The following is a 17,872-nucleotide window of genomic DNA, read 5'->3' as shown; positions in this document are numbered from 1 at the left end:
TGATTGTTTACAGGAGCGTGGGTTTTGATGCATCCTAATCACTTTGAAAACAGATGAGGTTATCTAGCTGCTTGGAAACCGCGTAGAGAGTTGATAGTTTACAAAGTTACAAATTTTACAGGGCACTGAAAGAATGTTTTTGTTAATTAATATCTAGGCACCAACGCTGTGTTCAGTTAGATTAAATTAGTAGTATCCTTTCTTCCTTTCTTTCAGACCCTACTGCTTATTCCTTTTTAAAAAAGGGGAGTTATGTCTATGCGAAATGTACTATTTATTTTTGGACTGTTTATCCAGGTTCCCGGGACGGTTCGATGGGTCTCTGGGAAGTCACAGAGGATGTGTTGTCCAAAAGCGATGCCAGGCACAATCTCTCTCAAGTTCCTGTCTATGCCCACATAACACACAAGGCTCTGAAGGATATCCCCAAGGAGAGCACCAATCCTGACAACTGCAAAGTCCGAGCGCTGGCTTTCAACAATAAGAACAAGGTCAGTAAGATAAGCAAGACAGCTGAGACATCCTGAAACTGCCCATATTTATTAGAAAAAGAAAAAAGTAATCTAAATCAAAAATACCAGAGAAGCAACCTAATATTTTTTTTCCCTGATCCTTTTGCGTGCTTCTCATATGAGATCATCATCCTTGTCTGCTATGTCTGCTTCTGCCCCAAGTGAATGGAGAGGTCAAGTAGGAAAAATAAATCATGTTTTCAGAAGGAACAGTTTTCCTGTGTGTTTGCTTTTTAGACTTGCATCCTAAGCAGGGGAGACAGGCAATGTTTACAAGAAGCAGATAAAGTACAAAAAAACCCTCTTGCAGCTTGAAGCCCACTCTTGAGTGCTCTTGCTGCTTTCCTTCCCCTTTGGTGGAGACCAGCTAACATTTGGGCAGTTGCCCTGTTGATGGCTGAACCCTTGCAGCAAGTGAGGTGACTGACACACAGGGCAGGCACCAGGGTTTGCTTTGTGTTATTTTGTTGGCGTTCGACAGACAGTAAATGTTAACCTGCCCTGTGCTGGTCTCTTGTCATCACTAGTGGGAGTAGCAATTCATCCTCCATTACTATTCTTTCTGCCCTCAAAGAACAGAGAAGGTCTGAAGCAAAGGTGGGTGTGCTGTCAAAAGCACAGTGCTTCTGTGGGCTTTATTTTTCTCTGTAGCTGTTAATTACGCCTCTGTGATGGAGAATTCATAGAGCTTTTTCTGCAGAGTAATGTCTGGAAAGAAATGTTTGCTTCAAGGTCAGAATCAGTGCAGGAGCTGCTGAAGAGAATTGTCAGCTTTAGCTTATATGGTCTAATAATTAATTATTTGATTGAATAACAAGATTTATACTTTTGAAAGTTATTTTTGGTTATTTACTGGTTTATTAATTCTTATTCTACCTGGCACCTTTGTGCTGAACTGTGTTCTATCAAGATCAGTAAATAAAATTCAAATTTATCTTGATAAGCACATACAGGATTATGGATGAGTCCAATCCAGAGTATGCAGCCTGCCCAGTAAAGAGCGTGATTTTTGTGAGGACATCTGTAATATAGAAACTAACTTTTTTACTTTTGTTTTTTTTTTCAATAGGAGCTGGGAGCTGTGTCCCTAGATGGGTATTTTCATCTTTGGAAAGCGGAGCACACACTGTCAAAGGTGTTTTTCTGTTTGTTGATTTATAATTTCAAAAATTACCTAGCAGTTAAGGCTGTTCACCACTTCATCTCTTTTTAAGTCTTGAATTAAGAGTAGCAGTGTTTCTAAAACACTTAAAAGCTTTATGTATAATGAAATGTTCTAAAAATGAGAACTGAGGGAGAGAAACTGCCCACTCCCTTTAACTTGGAGGATGGGCAGTGCTCTTGATTTCTGCCAGTCCTGGGTGAGCTGAAGGGAACTGTTGCGTTGGGTATGATGGATGCTTGATTAGCAGTGTTGATAAAGGAAGTTGCACATGTTTCAGTGTAACTGCAGATCAGACCCAGACATACCTGTGCTGGTGTACGAAGCAAGCTTTTTCAGCTGAGGGCTGCTGTCTGTGTACACCTGCTGAAGAAATGACAGCAGCTTAGAAAGATGTAAAGTGATTTGCTGAAATGTTCATTGGTTTTTTTGCATAATTCTTGGCTTCTGCCTTTATCATCTCAGTTTGGTTCAGATAAGGCATCCCATCTCCTCCAGTTTTTTTTCTCCAGGTCAGTTTGTAGCTTTTCTCTTAAGTTCACCACAAAAATAGAACTTTTATTTTTTTAGCTGTATTTTGTTGTTTTTCACTGCGACTTCCTGGACCATATTTTACAGAATTGTCCTGTTAACTATCTTGCTCTTTTCTCGAAATGGCTTAATTTTTATTTCTTCTGTTTGCAGTTGCTTTCCACCAAGTTGCCATACTGCAGGGAGAACGTGTGCTTGGCCTACGGTCAGGAGTGGTCAGTGTACGCGGTGGGGTCGCAGGCACATGTCTCCTTCCTGGACCCCAGGCAGCCTTCTCACAACGTCAAATCCGTCTGCTCCAAAGAACGCGGCAGCGGTAAGAGAGGTGTCAAAGGGGGCTTCACACAGTTTGCTTGCAGGAGCAGCTATTAAGACTGTATTAAGATAAGCTCTTAATAAACAGGAAGGGTTTTTCATGTGATAGTCTAAATGATTAACAGTGTACGTGGGTTTTGCTTTTATGACAGTATTCCTTGAGTAACCAACAAGAAAGCACCCCTGAGATTTAACGGTGGACATTAGTGCTTTCATGATAAATTATACAGCATCCAAACTTTTAAAAGTATGCATTTTACTTTTTTCTTTTTTTTTTTAACTGCATCTTACTCTGCTTCACTTCATCTCAAAGAAATTCCAGTCTCGTACTGCTATTAATACTGCCTATTCTTGCATTTTTCTCTGGGAACAGAAAAAGAGGCATTTTGTCTGCTCTGTGCTGTCGTATTGGGAGTCTGTGCTGTGATTGAATGCTTTCTTTGTAATTTTAAAGCCACAAGTGATACTCTTCGTTTTCAATGTGTATTTATTTACTTAAAATATACAAAAGCTCACTCTTTTAAAAAAAAATTAAAAATTGCAGATTTGAGTGCTGTTCTCTGATGTGGATAGAAAATATCAAATCGAACCTTACACCAGGGCCAAGAGTGAGGGCTTGCAGCGTGCATGGTCTCATAAAATTCTTTCTATACACTTTATTTTCAAGCATGAGAAGCCACTTTGTTGTGATGCCTATTTAAAACCGTATCAGTCCCAGACTAATAAGTTGCATTCCTTTTTTAGCGTGGCTCTAGGCATCATCTCTTCATTGGGCAAGTTATTTAAAGAGAATGCATGCAGCCAAGGATTAGGAAAGTTTTATTTATGTGGTTACTGGAGTTTTGAATAGCGCTGTCTAGATAAATGTCAGGATCTGCTTCTTTTAGATAGAAGTTTAGTTTCTACAGCGTAAGAGAAGGTGCTTCACCAGTTTGTGTCACCACTTGAACATCATACCAGCAACAGCCCTTGTTCCAACCCGCTGTCAGGGAGGGTTCTGTGGAGGTCAGGACACTGTCACTTGTCAGTATCTTAGGGAAGGGGTACCAAGATACAGGAGTGTGGTGCTCAGTGGCTGGGGGCTGAAAGCTTCTGCCTTGAGTATGTGATCATCCCTGCTGGAAGGCGGATCTGTGTGTAGGTAGTATCTCTGGGGTACCTCCAGTTCATGTCTGGAGAAAAGCCTTTGTTCAATGCTGTTTTCTGTTCTTTGTAGTAGGTGGATTTTTTTTTTGGCATGGTGATGGAGGCACTTAAGTAATATTAATTCCCAAGACACAGAGCGTTTCAGCCTTATTGATTTGCGCACTAAAATCTGGGTTGACTTTTAAGAGCATGCCTACATGCATTCTGTGTTGAAGTGTTTACCTGAACGTGCTTTCAGCTTCCAGATGCACCTGCTGAAGGCGGTAGGTCCACAGTAACTTCAGATCATTAGTGTTGTGTACGAAAACAGCTCAGAGAAAGCCTCTCACTTAGCAAGACTGGAACCAGGGCTGGTATTTTACCCCGTGTAACCCTGTCTGCTCTACGTCAGGAGGTAGTTAATGCTTTTTAGTGCATCTTGCAAGTGTTGCTTTTCTTAGCAGCTGTACAGGGAAGTGCAGGCCCTGGAATCTACTCCATGATCTGCAAGAGCAACTGCTTTCTGCTTGGCTGGCGTGCACTGCTGTGTCCTCTGCCCTTGACTCTGTATCCTGAAGGCAGCAATGCTAATGTAGAGGACAGAGCTCGCACAGCCCTGGCTCTGTGTCTGCTGCTTGTGTAGGACACACAACTGTGTCTTCAGTTCCTCCTGGGGTTTGTACAGCCTCCTTGCCTCTCAGGAACGACGTTCAGTTTGCTGACCCAAATAGTCCATGCCTGCAGGTGGTAGAGTGCTGAGAATGTAGGAGAGGTTACCCTGATCAGTTCTAGGCACGTCCTTTTAGTAGTGGGTACATCACGGGTTCCTTCCATTATTTTTTTTTTTATTATTAGAGAAAGATCCATGGTCATTCTGCATTTTGTAGCTTGTTTTTAATAAAATACATTGAAAAGTATAAGCTATCTGTTTTCACACTATCATCACCTGTTTCTGTTGAGTGTTCTGCTGGGTTGCTTGTCAAGAGCACTTTTGGAGCAAAAATAAGAGGACATTCCCTCTTGTGCCTTTCTCCTCTTGTCCAAGTGACTGTTCTTGCTGATTGCGGATGGTTTAAAGCTTTCTGCCTGTATTTGTCAGATCCAGGCCTTTTAAATGGGGTGATACGGGGCTGGGGGGGGAAGAAGTCTCCAACTTGCTCAAATCCATTTGCAGTTTTCTTAATTAAAGCAGAGATTCTTCTATGAATCTGGTAAGTCTAATTGAGCAGGTGTGAGACTTGCGCAGTGGTTTCCCACCTATTAAGCCTGCAGCTGAGAAGAACAATTTCTGGTGACACCTGAAGCACGACAGTGTGGCCTCACTTGTTCTAAGTGCGTGTCACCGGTGCCGGTGGCTGTGGGTGCAGCACCAGGTTGCGGAGGCGGAAGGATGAGGATGTGTTTCTCATTAGGACTCTGTACAAAGGGGAAAAGGAAGCTCCATCCACACCTCTGTGACGTCTGCTCCCACGTGTCCCACGGGGTGTGTTTCAGGACATTACGGGTGTTGTGACGTTCAGTCCCACTTGGTACAGTGACAGCAGTTGGCACGTGGATGTGGCTGGCATAACTCACTCCTCCCCTCCTGTTTGAACGCTTCTTTGGGCTGTAATTCAGTGGTGCTTTTAAGGGGGCTTGAAAAGCCTTAGCATTTATAACCCGGCGTCATGTTGTGCAGGAAGGAAGAGCAGAGATGTGGCGGGGTTTACTCTGCCTAGGAGAGCTGTTTGGGGTAGGGTGCTTACACAGAACAAACCTTTTGCACACTAAAGAGGTGAGAGGACAGGACGTTTCGCAGATTGCAAATTCTTGCATGCAAAATCTCCCCAAGATTATTTCCAAGGGAACCTTGTGTAGCTGAGGCTTCAGATTTAGATTTTGTGAGAACAAAATGCACTTGTTTTACTTGGTCTAATGGCATAACTGAATTGTGCAAGAATGTTTTGTTTGGACTGGAAACTTGCGGTAGCTTCCCGTGTGCTGCTGTAACATGGTGTTGCTTAGGTTGTAGGGTTGCCAGTCTCTTTTCATTGCTGGGTGAAGTGCCAGAAGCACCAGCTACAAAGAGTAAGGTGTGCTTGTGTGAGAATATTTGAGTGGAGATAGCTTCAAAGTGATTTAAGAGCCTGGTCTATCCTAGCAGCAAAGTGGCAGGTGATTATTATGGTTATATTTGCTTCCAGCTAGCCTGTTGATCTGCAAAATGCGCTTGGTGGCAGCTGGGACAGTAATTTTTCTCACAGGGTCACTTATCACAGCTCAGCAGGTAGCTGAATAGGGTGTGAGCTCAGGGGGGAAACCAGTGTGATGTTCTTTCATCTCTCTGCTGCCATCTTACTCGCTCGTGGTGTGTTCACATAGAGGCTTCTGGCAGACAGAAGAAAGCTGCTCTTGGTCCTAAATGGCTTACGGTCTTTGCTTATGGGGTATGCTGAGAATGAAGCTTCTTATTACATGGTGTCAGTGCAGCTGGTGGCCTCAGAGGAGAAGGGAGGTGGTGTATATAATTGAGGCTGCTGTTTCAACAGCATCAGTGGGATTTGTCAGCCCTGCTCCGTAGCTTAAGTGCTAAGTTCCCTGCTCTGGAAACTTAAGTGTTGTGGAGAACGCTAGTAGGTAGTTTCCTCTTAAAGGAAATACCAATCAGCAGCACTGCAGAGCCACAGCATTCATCTTCCTTAGTGCCTCGCATGTCCCTTCTCTGTTTGACAGGCATTCGGTCGGTGAGCTTCTACGAGCACATCATCACTGTGGGGACGGGGCAAGGTTCCTTACTGTTTTACGACATCAGAGCCCAGAGGTTCCTGGATGAAAAGCCCCCACGGCCCTGCTACGGACAGAGGCAGAGATTAGGAGGAAGTGAAATCCTGAAGCTGACTACTGGGAAAGGCTGGCTGGTGAGTAGCTGGTAGCTGCGGGAGACCCTTCACACAGGAGTGCCTCAGGGCTCGGGAAGCGGTTCTTTTTATAGCAGTGGGAGCTGTTGTATGAAACACGACCCAGTAAAACAGTGATCATGTAACCCATAACTGTAATCACGAAGAGCAAGAAGTGCTGCAGAACTGCTTTCTACAACAGCTTTATGGAAGGGTATTGAAGGCTGGTTGCTTGACTGTAAGGCATACTGACTACCCGTTCCTATGCACTGATTCATAAATGAACTAGATTTTTGTATCTTTATCTTTTTCAACGTAATCTAACTTTTAGTTTTCAGCAACCTCAAGCACAAAAACACATTGTCTTCCTTTAAAACCATGCTACACTAACAGGGTACTCAAAGCAAAGAGACATTTAATTTAATAGTGTGCAGTTTTAGAAACAGGTTTCCTGGGGTAATGCAGGCACTTGAGTTCCATTTCCTGTATGTTATCATAGAGCAGTTAATGGCTTTGTCTAATTTCTCTCCATTATCTTTCGTATCATTGTGATGCATTTTTAAAAGCTAATGAAACTTGGTATCTTCCCTACCTTTCACCTCCCCCCAGCTCCAATGTTTGGCCCAAATGTCCCCAGAAAAAGCTTCAGGACAGCTCTGGTATCTTCAAGTTGATCTATCTGTAGCTTCAGGGAGCATTAATGCAAAAGATCCCCTTTTAGGCTCTGGAAACTACCTTCTGCTTTTATGAAACAAGATTTTGGGTTTGTTTGGCAACAATAATAATCTAAACTTTCCTTTAACAGAATCATGATGAAACCTGGAGGAATTATTTTTCTGACATAAATTTCTTCCCAAATGCTGTTTACACCCACTGCTATGACTCGTCTGGAACGAAACTCTTTGTGGCAGGAGGCCCCCTTCCATCAGGACTTCATGGGAATTACGCTGGTCTCTGGAGCTAATGATAACTCTTTATAAATGCTGATCTTTACAGAGATTTCCACTTTTCTTTTCCTTTTTTTAACAACAGAATTGTGTGATGCCATTGATTTCCGATCTAAATGCAAGTTATTTTTTGGCAGAGTTTTCTGTTAGCCTCCTGGTTTTGTACATCTCTTTGAACCAGTTTTTGCTTTAACCTCCTTGATCCTTTATATGAAGGGTGTTTGAAGTCCCTTTTTTATTGTATTTACTCCAAATGACTCTTCCCCCACATTTAGGCTATCTTGGCCATGTGCCCCCTCCCCTACTTTGCTGTGAGGTAGGATTCCTTTCTTATAGAGTGGTTGCTCCTGGGCTTTCTGTGAAAGTCTAGGGGCTGCGTGTGTGCAGGTACTTTGTGTCAGTTATGTTACCTGGAGTGAGGACTACTTGTAATTAAAAAATATTAAAAATATTTATAAGAGATAAGCTACTACTTTATCTGCAGAGCCTGGCCCTGGCCTGGGTTGATCTTATTTTTTAAAAGTACAAGTCTAATGACACTGTTTATATGTAGAGGGATACAGTAATTTTAAGCTGTACTCATTGGAGCCCAGGGGTAATGCCCATCAAACCTAAACTGCAGAAGTCCTGCAGAACTGCAGGAGTTCTCAAAAGTGCATTTGTATTTGAACTGTCGTTTTCAGCAGTGCCAGGAGCAAAAAAACTGATCATCTGTTCCTTCCTTGTCTGTCCCAGGTATCAGCTTGCACAACTGGAGTAAGAGTAGGCTGTTCTGCAGCGTGGCTTTTGCAGGGTGACATTACTTTGAGGGCCTGCAGAGGCGCTGAGACAAAATGGGGGCTAGGGTCATGAATGTTCTTGTCATTCAAAATGAACCAAATCTATCCATTTTCCAGATGAGCCAAGGTTCCTTGTATGCTGCTGCAGTAGCTCATGGGTTCTTTGTAAACTGCCTAAAACCCAAGACCTTTTTTGTCCCAGGTTGTGGAAGCTTTTCTCATTTTAGCTGTTCTGGTTGGCTATCTCTTCTAGTAAGCCAGTGGAATAAATAAACTCTTTTTTTTCCTCAAAGGTTAAAGAGTGTGTCTTGGACTTAACTAATGTGAACTAGCAGCTTTCCATGTAGCAAGATAACTTGCAGTTTGCTCACGTTGCTCTAGCATCTGCTGTCAATCCTGCTTGCTGTAGGGGAGGCTCAGTCTTTCCCCAGATGCCCTCCTGCCTTCTGCATTCAACTTCCCTCGAACTTCATGTGGGACTGCATGAGGAGAATAGATCCAATGCCCTTCAGGTCCAGCCTTGAAGGGCATTCCAGGGTGATGGTCTTGCCTAATACTCAGCTAAAATGCAGGACTCCAGGGTGCTCCACATAGCCTTTTGGCAGGCACTGCACTCTCAGCTTGTTGCTGAGGCCTCTGTCCTGCTCGGGTGAATGCCTTTCCCCTGCCACCAGTGGAGTATAGAGTACCTGTGCCTCGCTGTTTTGGGCAGCTGGCTGAATATGAGAGGAGAGACAAGGCTGGAACATGCTCTGTTCTCCTGTCTCTGCTGGAGATGGCAGCCACCACTGTAGAGTAGCTCTAGTCCCTTACACAATTCCTGCCAGATTTGCCTAAAGCATCCTCGTGGTCCTTCTCATCTTTGTACTCCGTATCTTCATCAGTAACGCCAAGCAGTGAGCCTCAGACTTGCTTTCCAGTTGGTAGTGGAGACTTGGATGGAAGTCCTGCAAGGAATGCAGTTCCCTCCCATCCGGTGGAAATCCTGGCAAGAGAAGAGCTCTCCCAGATGTGCACTTGTCCCAGAAGTATAATTTGCTCAATCTGAGCACTGACACAGGTGCTTCACAAACAGATCTTCTTGCAGCGTTTCATAATTCTACTTCCCTGGTGGGTTGATAGCTTAAAACTGAATCAGTTCACAGTGCTGCGTGTGTGGATATTCAGGCTTTTCACTGAAAAGGGGCAAATTATATACCATGGGGTAGAAAAGGAGCTCCCAAATTTTATTTAGAGTTGTTCATTGTTTTTGAAAGATGTTGCAATGGTACCTGTGTTGTTCTGTTTGGTTATTTTAGGGATTTTGAAAAGTGGAAGTATGCAGAGACAAACAAGCCTTGGTGAAGTACGGCAGGATGTGTATTTCTAGGATTACTCCTCCAGCTACTGTGTAAGATCACTCTGTCACAGGGAACATGTTCTGCTTAGGTTTTTTTATTTGGACTTGGTTTGAGGCATTGCTTTTATTTTTTGCTTGTTTTAAAGAAACTAGATGCTTGAGTCTACTTGAGTGTCCTCTGGTTCTGCTGAAACGACAGTTACTAGTTGGGCACTTTGTCACCAGTGCCAAAGGAAATTCTGGTCTGGAAATCCTAGCCCTAATGTTGATCTATTAATTGAAGCATATTCCAGGTCTGAGTGAGGGAGCAAAAAGGGTATTTGTATGGACTGAGCTTCAGCCTCCAAACACGGAGGCTGATCTCTCTGCAGAGTCTCTAGGTTACTGAAGAGGCAGCCCTGGAAAGTGTCCCTCTCCGCTGACTCTGATCTCCCTGAGTACATCAAAGTACCTCCTAAAGCCTGATAGTGTGACTGTCCTTTTCTTCCTTTTTTGTCTGCTTACGGAGCTTTGGGCAATTCTGAGAAGAATCTGGACAATGATGTAAAATTCTGCAAGTCTCACATGCGTCTGTGTATCCTGCTTTCGGGGTGCTTTCTTGCAAAGATAACTTCTCATGGGGAGGGAGCCACCCTTGTTGCTGTATGAATATCCCCCTTCCTCAAAATGGAAATGAACTAGATAGTGCTGCAAGCACGCAAACAAATTGGGCCAGAGGGAACTAAATTTCTATCCAGTTTCAGTGGTTTTAAAGGCTTGTAGTGATACAGATGTTAATTTTCAGAATATTTTGTGGTTGGTCAATGTTTCTTAATGTTTTCCCTTCCTTCCTCTTTCCTGCGCTCCTGAATGTTCTGTTTGGGGTTGCCTACTCGCCCCCAGATCACCCCAGTCTTTACTGTAGCAATATTGTACTTGCAGAGGTGACCTCTGTCAGTCAGAAATGGGCGTTCTGGCTTTTGGTCAAGCCATGCTTGAGACCTTCAACGCTTTATTTTAAACTGGGTAGACTTTTGAGACTGGCTCAGACTGTAGAACTGGGCAGTTGCCCATGTACATGTCTGACTGATGGGAGCAGTAGCAGTCTGTTCCTTGGTGGGGGGGGAACAGACTCTGGTTTATCTTGCATTAGGCACTTGAAGGATAAAAAAGAACTTTAAACATTCCTTCAGACCTTCAGACTTTTCTTCCTGCTATTGATTTTCAGTTGTGTGGGATCTTTTGTGCTGCTGGTGAGTGTGGGAAGCAGTTAATTTTACCACTCTTCTCAGTAGACTTGATAATTTGGGTATCTTTGGGTATTGCATTTTCAGTAATCATAATCACAGGTAATCAAACTCATGACTTAATTATAGGTTCACTAATACCCAGCTTGTAAGTACTGGGTAGCAATCCCTCAGTTAATAATTGGGTGTTCTGTGATGGACATTCCTAAGGCAGCAGAAGCTGCCTTGCAGCATCAGCTTGAGCAAAGCAAGGAGGGTGGTGCTCACCCTCTTCACCAAACACCTTATTCCTGGTAATTCCTCCAGCTTTCTCCCTTGTACAGGGAGAATTGCTACCACTCTCCTCGGGTTCTGTCTGGGATTGTGGTAAAGAAACAAATCCATTTGTTTGGTTTCCTCATCAGTGCTGCTGATGTTAGTCCAAGGTGAGTTAATTACCAAAGAGTAGTTAATAAGTGTTTGTTCCTAGTCTCATTTGTTCATTTTCTGCGTAGATCCATTTTTAAGATTCATTGCAAGAGTGCCCAGTGATCTTACTGGACTTAGTCTGTCCACGAAGTTTACATTCACATTGTGGGGATATATTTGCTGCCTCCATTTCTAGTCTTTGGCAGCTTTTTGTATCTTAAGGATTAAGATACTTCTGTATCAGTTATTCTTCTCCAGAATTTCATCCTCTTCCTTCACCTGAGCATTTGCTTTGTATATAGTTTGCAGCTGCAGAGTTAACAGATTAAAGTTATGATCCAGCTATGTGGAGTGGTGGTTTAGTGTCTTAATTTCTGCCCCTCGGCTGAGAGGCACTTGCTGACCTTGTGATCCGATGTCCCTCACCTGGTGCGGATGTGAAATAAAGCAGGCCTGCCTATACCCTTCGTGGAGGCCACCTGTTTTGTTTAGTTTGCAAGAAACTAAGAACAGATGTGCTGTCGGGGGCTGCATCCCGGCAAAGCAGCAGCATCTTTCTGCAGCCAGGTGGGAGCACTGAGGCCTGCTTGTGGTGGTCCGATACCCTTATTTTCCATAAAACTGCTTTGTCAAGGTGTCTGAGAGGTTCTTAATTAGCTTCTGTCACAATTGCTGCTATGACTAAAATTACCGAAGTGGGGTACTGCTGCAGAGCTGTGTGTGATGCCAGGCACACGCTCTGTAGCCTAAAGCCAAGTGAGAAATCCCTGTTACGCTACTGGCTGCCCCATGGCCAGAGCCCGCGGTGTGACCGCAGCTGAAAATGCATTTCTGAGTGTTGCACTGCCTTCAGTAACTTACTCGAAGGTCTCTGAAGCACAGACACCAGGAATTGGTCCACCTTGCAAACAAGGGAGAGCGGAAAGGAGAATACAGCCACATCTTCTCTGAAGGGGTCTCTGCTCTCCCTTGTCTCTGCGAGCAGGCGCTTCGGTGCGCGGTGAGGATGGGCAAGGGGGGCACGAGAGACAAGGGGAAAGCCCAACAGTGTTAGGTATTTGCTCTCAGGACTCCTGAGGAATTTAAAAACACAGAGGGGATATTTGTTCATTGCTCAGGAGGTACTTGTGAAAGGGCTTAAATCGGAAACACTTTCAGAGAGATCAAGTGGATATCCTTTTTCTTCATTCTTTTTTTTTCTCCATGTTAATTTTCAAGGATTTAAATTAGTATCTGTTTAGCTTGTGATGCTGAGTTTCTTTATTACTTGGCTATTGAAAAGAAAGCTTTTGACAGAAAGGAATCTTCCCAATTAAAAATTGAGTGCCATTTTCTAGTACCCTGCTGGGAGCAGTATGGTCTAAGAAAGTGCACACAGACCTAAACCCGGCTGCTGGGGTTGGCAGAGTTGGGAAAATGTGGGCTGCCTGACCATTTCAGTACCCAAAAATTCACCAAGTAAACCCCTTGACTGTACACAGATTCTGGTCATTAGACTGAAGCTGGGAGGGTGTGTAAAAACTCTCGCAACATAGTGCGATGTCTCTATAGTCCTAGACCGAACATCTAGGAGCCAATACATTGTTTTCCTAGGAACTGCTTTTCTAGATTCCCTTATTAATAGGGAAAATTCAGGTGCTGAATCTTAAAATCTCATTAAACTTGTACTTTTTATTTGCCCATTCACCTGGTCTCCTTTCCTTTTCAAAGCCTCCCACAGTCTCAGGGTATATAAATCACTACGACTCATCCAAATAATACTGAAACGGACCAACCAGAGGTTAATGTGCCTTCCTCTTCTGGTACCTTGATCTTTGTGAAGTTATCTCACAAACTCGTCGCTGTCTTAGGGCTGGGTACATGCATTGTCTTTTTCTAAGATGTACGTGTTGAAGTTGCAACAGGTTTGTACTGTTACTCGTGACTTGTTCCATTTGTTTTAGGATGTGGTGTAGACACAAAATCAATGCACTGGTTTGTCTTGGGGTCAGTCTTACCTGTGACATCTGTCAGTGCTTGCTCGTATGTTAATATGTACACAAATGCTGGATCTTCCCCCATTGCCTACGATGTACTTATATACGATGCACAAACTACACAAGGCATTTGAAAATGTGCAGTGATCACAACTTGTTGCCTGAGGGTGGGATGTCCTTACAGTGAACTGTTTTTAATGTTGGGGTTTTTTCCCAAATATACTTAATAAGATCCAAAGTCTTGAAGAAAAAAAATAATAATAATCAGGACTTGCTGATATTTGTTGGCTTTTGTTTTAAATTCAGGGTCTGATATTTGTTAACGACTCTTGCAATTCCTCCCATTTAACAGAGCCTTTCTCAGCTTGCTGTTTCTGTCATGAGCTGTATCAGAAACAGCACTGGATCCTGAACTACCACAGGAGCTGTGAAGTGCAGTAGTAACAGCTCTCTTCAAATGTTACAATGCACATTTTTAACTGTAAGGTAAAACTGTTCAAAACTGCTGGTGCAGCTTGCAAATGGAACAGTGGGAAGCTGCAGATAGTATGCAAAACCAGCCTGTCTGTCTGCACATGGGGCTCCATGTTCAGAGCTACCTTGTAAATTGTTTCTCCTCTGAACAATGATTTTTTAAATTTTTCCCCAATATAAAGACATTACACATTTGGCTTTGTTTTCTGATTTAGCAAAGGATATCTTTGTTCTCAAACCCAAGCTGACATCTGGAGTTTGGGCTGAGTTTGTGTCTCTTATGCAACTAACAGAGGATGGTGTGATTGACATAAGATGTCCCTTCCCAGCTCTAAGGTTGATTTGATCATAAGAGCATGGAAACAGGAACACGTCTTCATTTCCTGTGGCCTTGTACATCCATAGTTAACTGAAGTACAGTACTGTGGTCTGTTGATCCATGAGGCTATACTTGCTTCTAGAATCGGCATGATTAGTCATCAATGTATTGGCATTAATACATGGTCAAGGAGCTCTAATGTGTGTGTATTTCCTGTGCTGACTGTACCTGTTCTCTCTGTACCCCAGTGCAGACATAATCTGGAGTTCTCTTCCTTAGTTCTTGATAATGTCAGAGTTTCTTCAAATTCAGTAAGGTCCTGTTTTTATCATGGTCACTTTTCAGAGTAGAACACATTGGTTTAACTTCACTTTGTAATCTTGAGCACCTTCCTCTTCTCCCATTTCTTCCTAGTTCACCTTTAGCAAAGCTGTTTGCCTTGTCTGAAAAATACGGAGTCATAATAAAAAGAAAACCTGTAGCCCCCTGTAGAAAGATCACTGCTTTCACCATGGACTCCAGTGGCTGGCTGGCTGCCTCAGAAGGGGGGACTCTGTTCCCGTGCAGTCTACAGGAGCTGGAATTCTTCTGTGTCCGTGTTGTGCAGTGGATGTGAGCAGAGCAGGCAGTGGAGCTGCCCTGTGTCTGCACCCAGTCAGCTTGTTAAACGGATCAGTGGTGGTTTAGTCAACCAGAGAAGTGGCATCTTTGGCTGCTGCTCAATGTCATGAGTAAAGATTTCACCAAGAGCAAAACCAAGAGGGTGCATCACTGACTCTCTGCTGACTTGATCCTATTTAAAGGCTTTCTCTACAGACTTTTTTTTTTTCCCTTTTGCATATTTGCTGGATTATGAAAAAATTTGTTATCGCGGGGGTACGGGCTAAACTCTAACTCTGTGCCCAAAAGGCAAAAGTTACTCTAATGAGCTTTGTCCAGCAGTGGTGCCAAAGGCTGGCTACGCTCAGAGGTGAGCTGGTAGTGGGGTGTTTGAGCAAAGGAAGCCTTGAGGGTCTGCTCTGTCATGCCATGTGCTTATGCCACTGCAGATTGCTTCCTCCCAGAGCTTGTGGAACTGCAGGTCATCCCTCTTCAGATGAGATGTGAAGATGGTGTGGGGAAGAACCAGCTTCTTCAGAGGTCCCTTGCTCTCCCCCCTCGTCACTCAAGGTTACCAATGCACTTGTCTCTGTTGTCGTGACTGATGATGACTAGTGTGCTCTTCTGCTGCCACCAGCCACCTCCACCTTCCTTCCTGATGGAGTGAAAGGGCCTTCTCTGCAGTGCCCTCCACTTGGCTGGCTGTTGAGTTGACACGAGTCGGGGTGGAACAGGCCAAGTGGGACTTGCAGCTTCAGTTGGCTGCTCTGGGCTTCTCCCTCAGTGCAGGTGTGATGGTGGGACCATGACAGAAGTAGTGGGATGAGTAACTTCTAATGGGCTCTGTCATTCAAAACGCTGTGTCTCCATTCTCAGCCTCTCCTCCCAGCCATCTTGCCACCCTCTGTCACTGAGGTTTCAAGCAAGTTCCCCATCCTCTGCTGGTTTACTAGTCCAGGTACCAGTTCTGCAGAGCCCTGGGGGCACCAGTGTAAGCCCTGCTGCAGTTTGCTGGCTTAGGCAGCAGCTTGCTGATGTGGGGCCTTGCTCACAGCCTCCCTATTCATTAGGCTCAGCCCTGGATATCCCTGTCCTAGTTTCCCCTTTTTGATCTCAAAGGCTTTGCTCCAAACTCATTCCTGCCCCATGGAGGAGTTGGTTCCTGCACTGCTGGCTGTTCCAATTCGTGGCTGTTATTTTTCTCGTTGTTTATTCCTGGGGTTCACTGCGTATGTACAAAATGCTCCAGACTTTCTCGTCTCTCCTGAGCGTGGTACAGGGTTCCAGGGCCCACCCTGTGAGGCATCTCTATTTGTCTACTTCCAAGGTGCACAGAAACAAGAATCTCTCACACAAACAAGTTTTAGGGAGGAAAAACAGCTGCATACACACAAGTGGAAAGGTATCTCTGGGTAGAATAGGTGAGGGAGCAGTTTTAGAATTTTGACTAGAAGAACAGTAACTGAGTTTTTTTTTTTTAATTTCTTCTTTTAAAATTGCGTTAACAGGAAGTTTTTGTTCTAATCCACAGAAGGTTGCAGTGTAAACTGGGGTTTTCTGTTCATCAATGCAAAATGTGCCTCTCAACTATAATGCAAAAGTCAGTCTCTGTCTCTCTCTCTGTTTGCAAGGGAAGAAGTTTAACTGAAGACTGATTTAACGTATTTCTTGCTCTTATGTGTAATCATCCACACAACAGTCCTTGCTGGTCTTTTCCTGCGCACCATACGGCACTATCCCTATTTAAAAGCAAAACAGGGATTGCATTGAGCAGTGGAACCTGCTGAACTTCCTTGGTCGGAGAGACTGGAGAGAAGAGTCCAGGTTCCACGTGTTTTAAATAACAGCTTCAAACCAATGCAGCTACTCTCTCAGATCAGCACCACTTCCTACCTTTCCCTCCATTTAGATGGGAATTTAAAAGTAAAACCCAGCAATACATGATCCAGTTGACGTGCTTGCAGGTGGAACATGGGGTTCTTGAAATGTGAGGATTGAGATGTCTTTGGCTTGTGGAAGAACTCGGTGTGGGTGCAAGAGCTTGGATCTCAGATTACAGCCCTTCTGCCAGCTTGCTAAATGCAATCAGCTACTCCAGGCTCTTCTGAAGAAGACTGTGGTAGAAGAGCTGTGGAGGTGTAGGCTGGAACTGATCATTTTAGGTCATCTGTGTGTTGCTTGACTACATGAACAATGTAATAGTGATTTATTTTTTTTACAGATTGCTTTCCATGTGTCAGTCACAAACAACTCTTAATTTGCCGTTTGGAGGAAAATTGTTAAATAGATACATTTCCAGATCAAATTAAGAGCCTGATTTTTCCATCTTGCATTAACCGGGTTACTGTGTTCACATGCCAGAAAGATGTTGCTCTTTGAAAAAGCATGTTGGTGTATGTGGCGACGACCCATGCACTTTTTAAATACCTAGATCTGTACATTCTCACCTGAGTATCGTTAACCATGCTGTAGTCTGACAAATGGATCTTTTACTACTGCCCTGTTATATAGATAATTGTAATTAACTGCAGTTTGTTTTTTCCACTACTTGAAGTTGTGTGATCTGAAAACTGGTGAACAAAAAGTATTTGTGCATCTTACTATGGGTATCTCTAAATAAAATGTATTTGTATAGCGTGTTGGCTTTGCTGATGGTTTCCTTTTATTTGCTAATTATCCTACTGCAAGTAAATCCAGGGGAGTTCGACAGCAAGTGGGCTTGAGTTTCTCTTGGCAACAGTCCAGGCTCTATGTTGATACGACTGATTCAAAAGAAATAAACTGAATTATTGTTTTTCTTTCACCGATCACAGAATCACAGAATGGTTTGGGTTGGAAGGCACCTTAAAGTTCTTCTGGTTCCAACCCCCCTGTCATGGGCAGTGACACCTCTCACTAGAGCAGGTTGCTTAAAGCCTCGTCTTGGACACCTCCAGGGATGGGGCATCCACAGCTTCTCTGGCCAACCTGTTCCAGTGTCTCACCACCCTCACAGAAAATAATTTATTCCTAATATCCAATGTAAATCTCCTCTTTTTCAGTTTAAAACCATTTCCCCTCATCCTATCACTCCACTCCCTGATAAAGAGTCCCTCCCCATCTCTCCTGTAGGCCCCTTTCAGGTATTGTTATAAGGTCTCCCCGGAGCCTTCTCTTCTCCAGGCTGAACAACCCCAAATCTCTCAGTCTGTCCTCATAGCAGAGGTGCTCCATCCCTCTGATCGTTTTTGTGGCCCTCCTCTGGACCTGTTCCAGCAGGTCCATGTCCTTTCTGTGCTGAGGA

At 43.8% G+C, this 17,872-nt stretch overlaps 1 protein-coding gene across 1 annotated transcript in view; it reads left to right on the top strand.

Annotated features, from left to right (window-relative positions):
- Positions 1-17,228, top strand: part of DCAF12 (DDB1 and CUL4 associated factor 12) — a 34,654-nt gene extending 17,426 nt beyond the window's left edge. Inside the window, exons 5-9 of the mRNA XM_014952485.1 lie at positions 298-491; positions 1,582-1,647; positions 2,359-2,521; positions 6,358-6,542; positions 7,327-17,228. Of these exons, the coding sequence (XP_014807971.1) occupies positions 298-491; positions 1,582-1,647; positions 2,359-2,521; positions 6,358-6,542; positions 7,327-7,485 (767 nt within the window). The 3' untranslated portion in view covers positions 7,486-17,228. The remainder of the gene's footprint in view (positions 1-297; positions 492-1,581; positions 1,648-2,358; positions 2,522-6,357; positions 6,543-7,326) is intronic.
- The last annotated feature ends 644 nt before the right edge of the window (positions 17,229-17,872 follow it).

This window comes from Calidris pugnax, unplaced genomic scaffold (genome assembly GCF_001431845.1).
Source record: "Calidris pugnax isolate Ruff unplaced genomic scaffold, ASM143184v1 scaffold220, whole genome shotgun sequence".
Classification (NCBI taxonomy): domain Eukaryota; kingdom Metazoa; phylum Chordata; class Aves; order Charadriiformes; family Scolopacidae; genus Calidris; species Calidris pugnax.
This window is presented reverse-complemented; position numbering and strand designations above follow the sequence as displayed.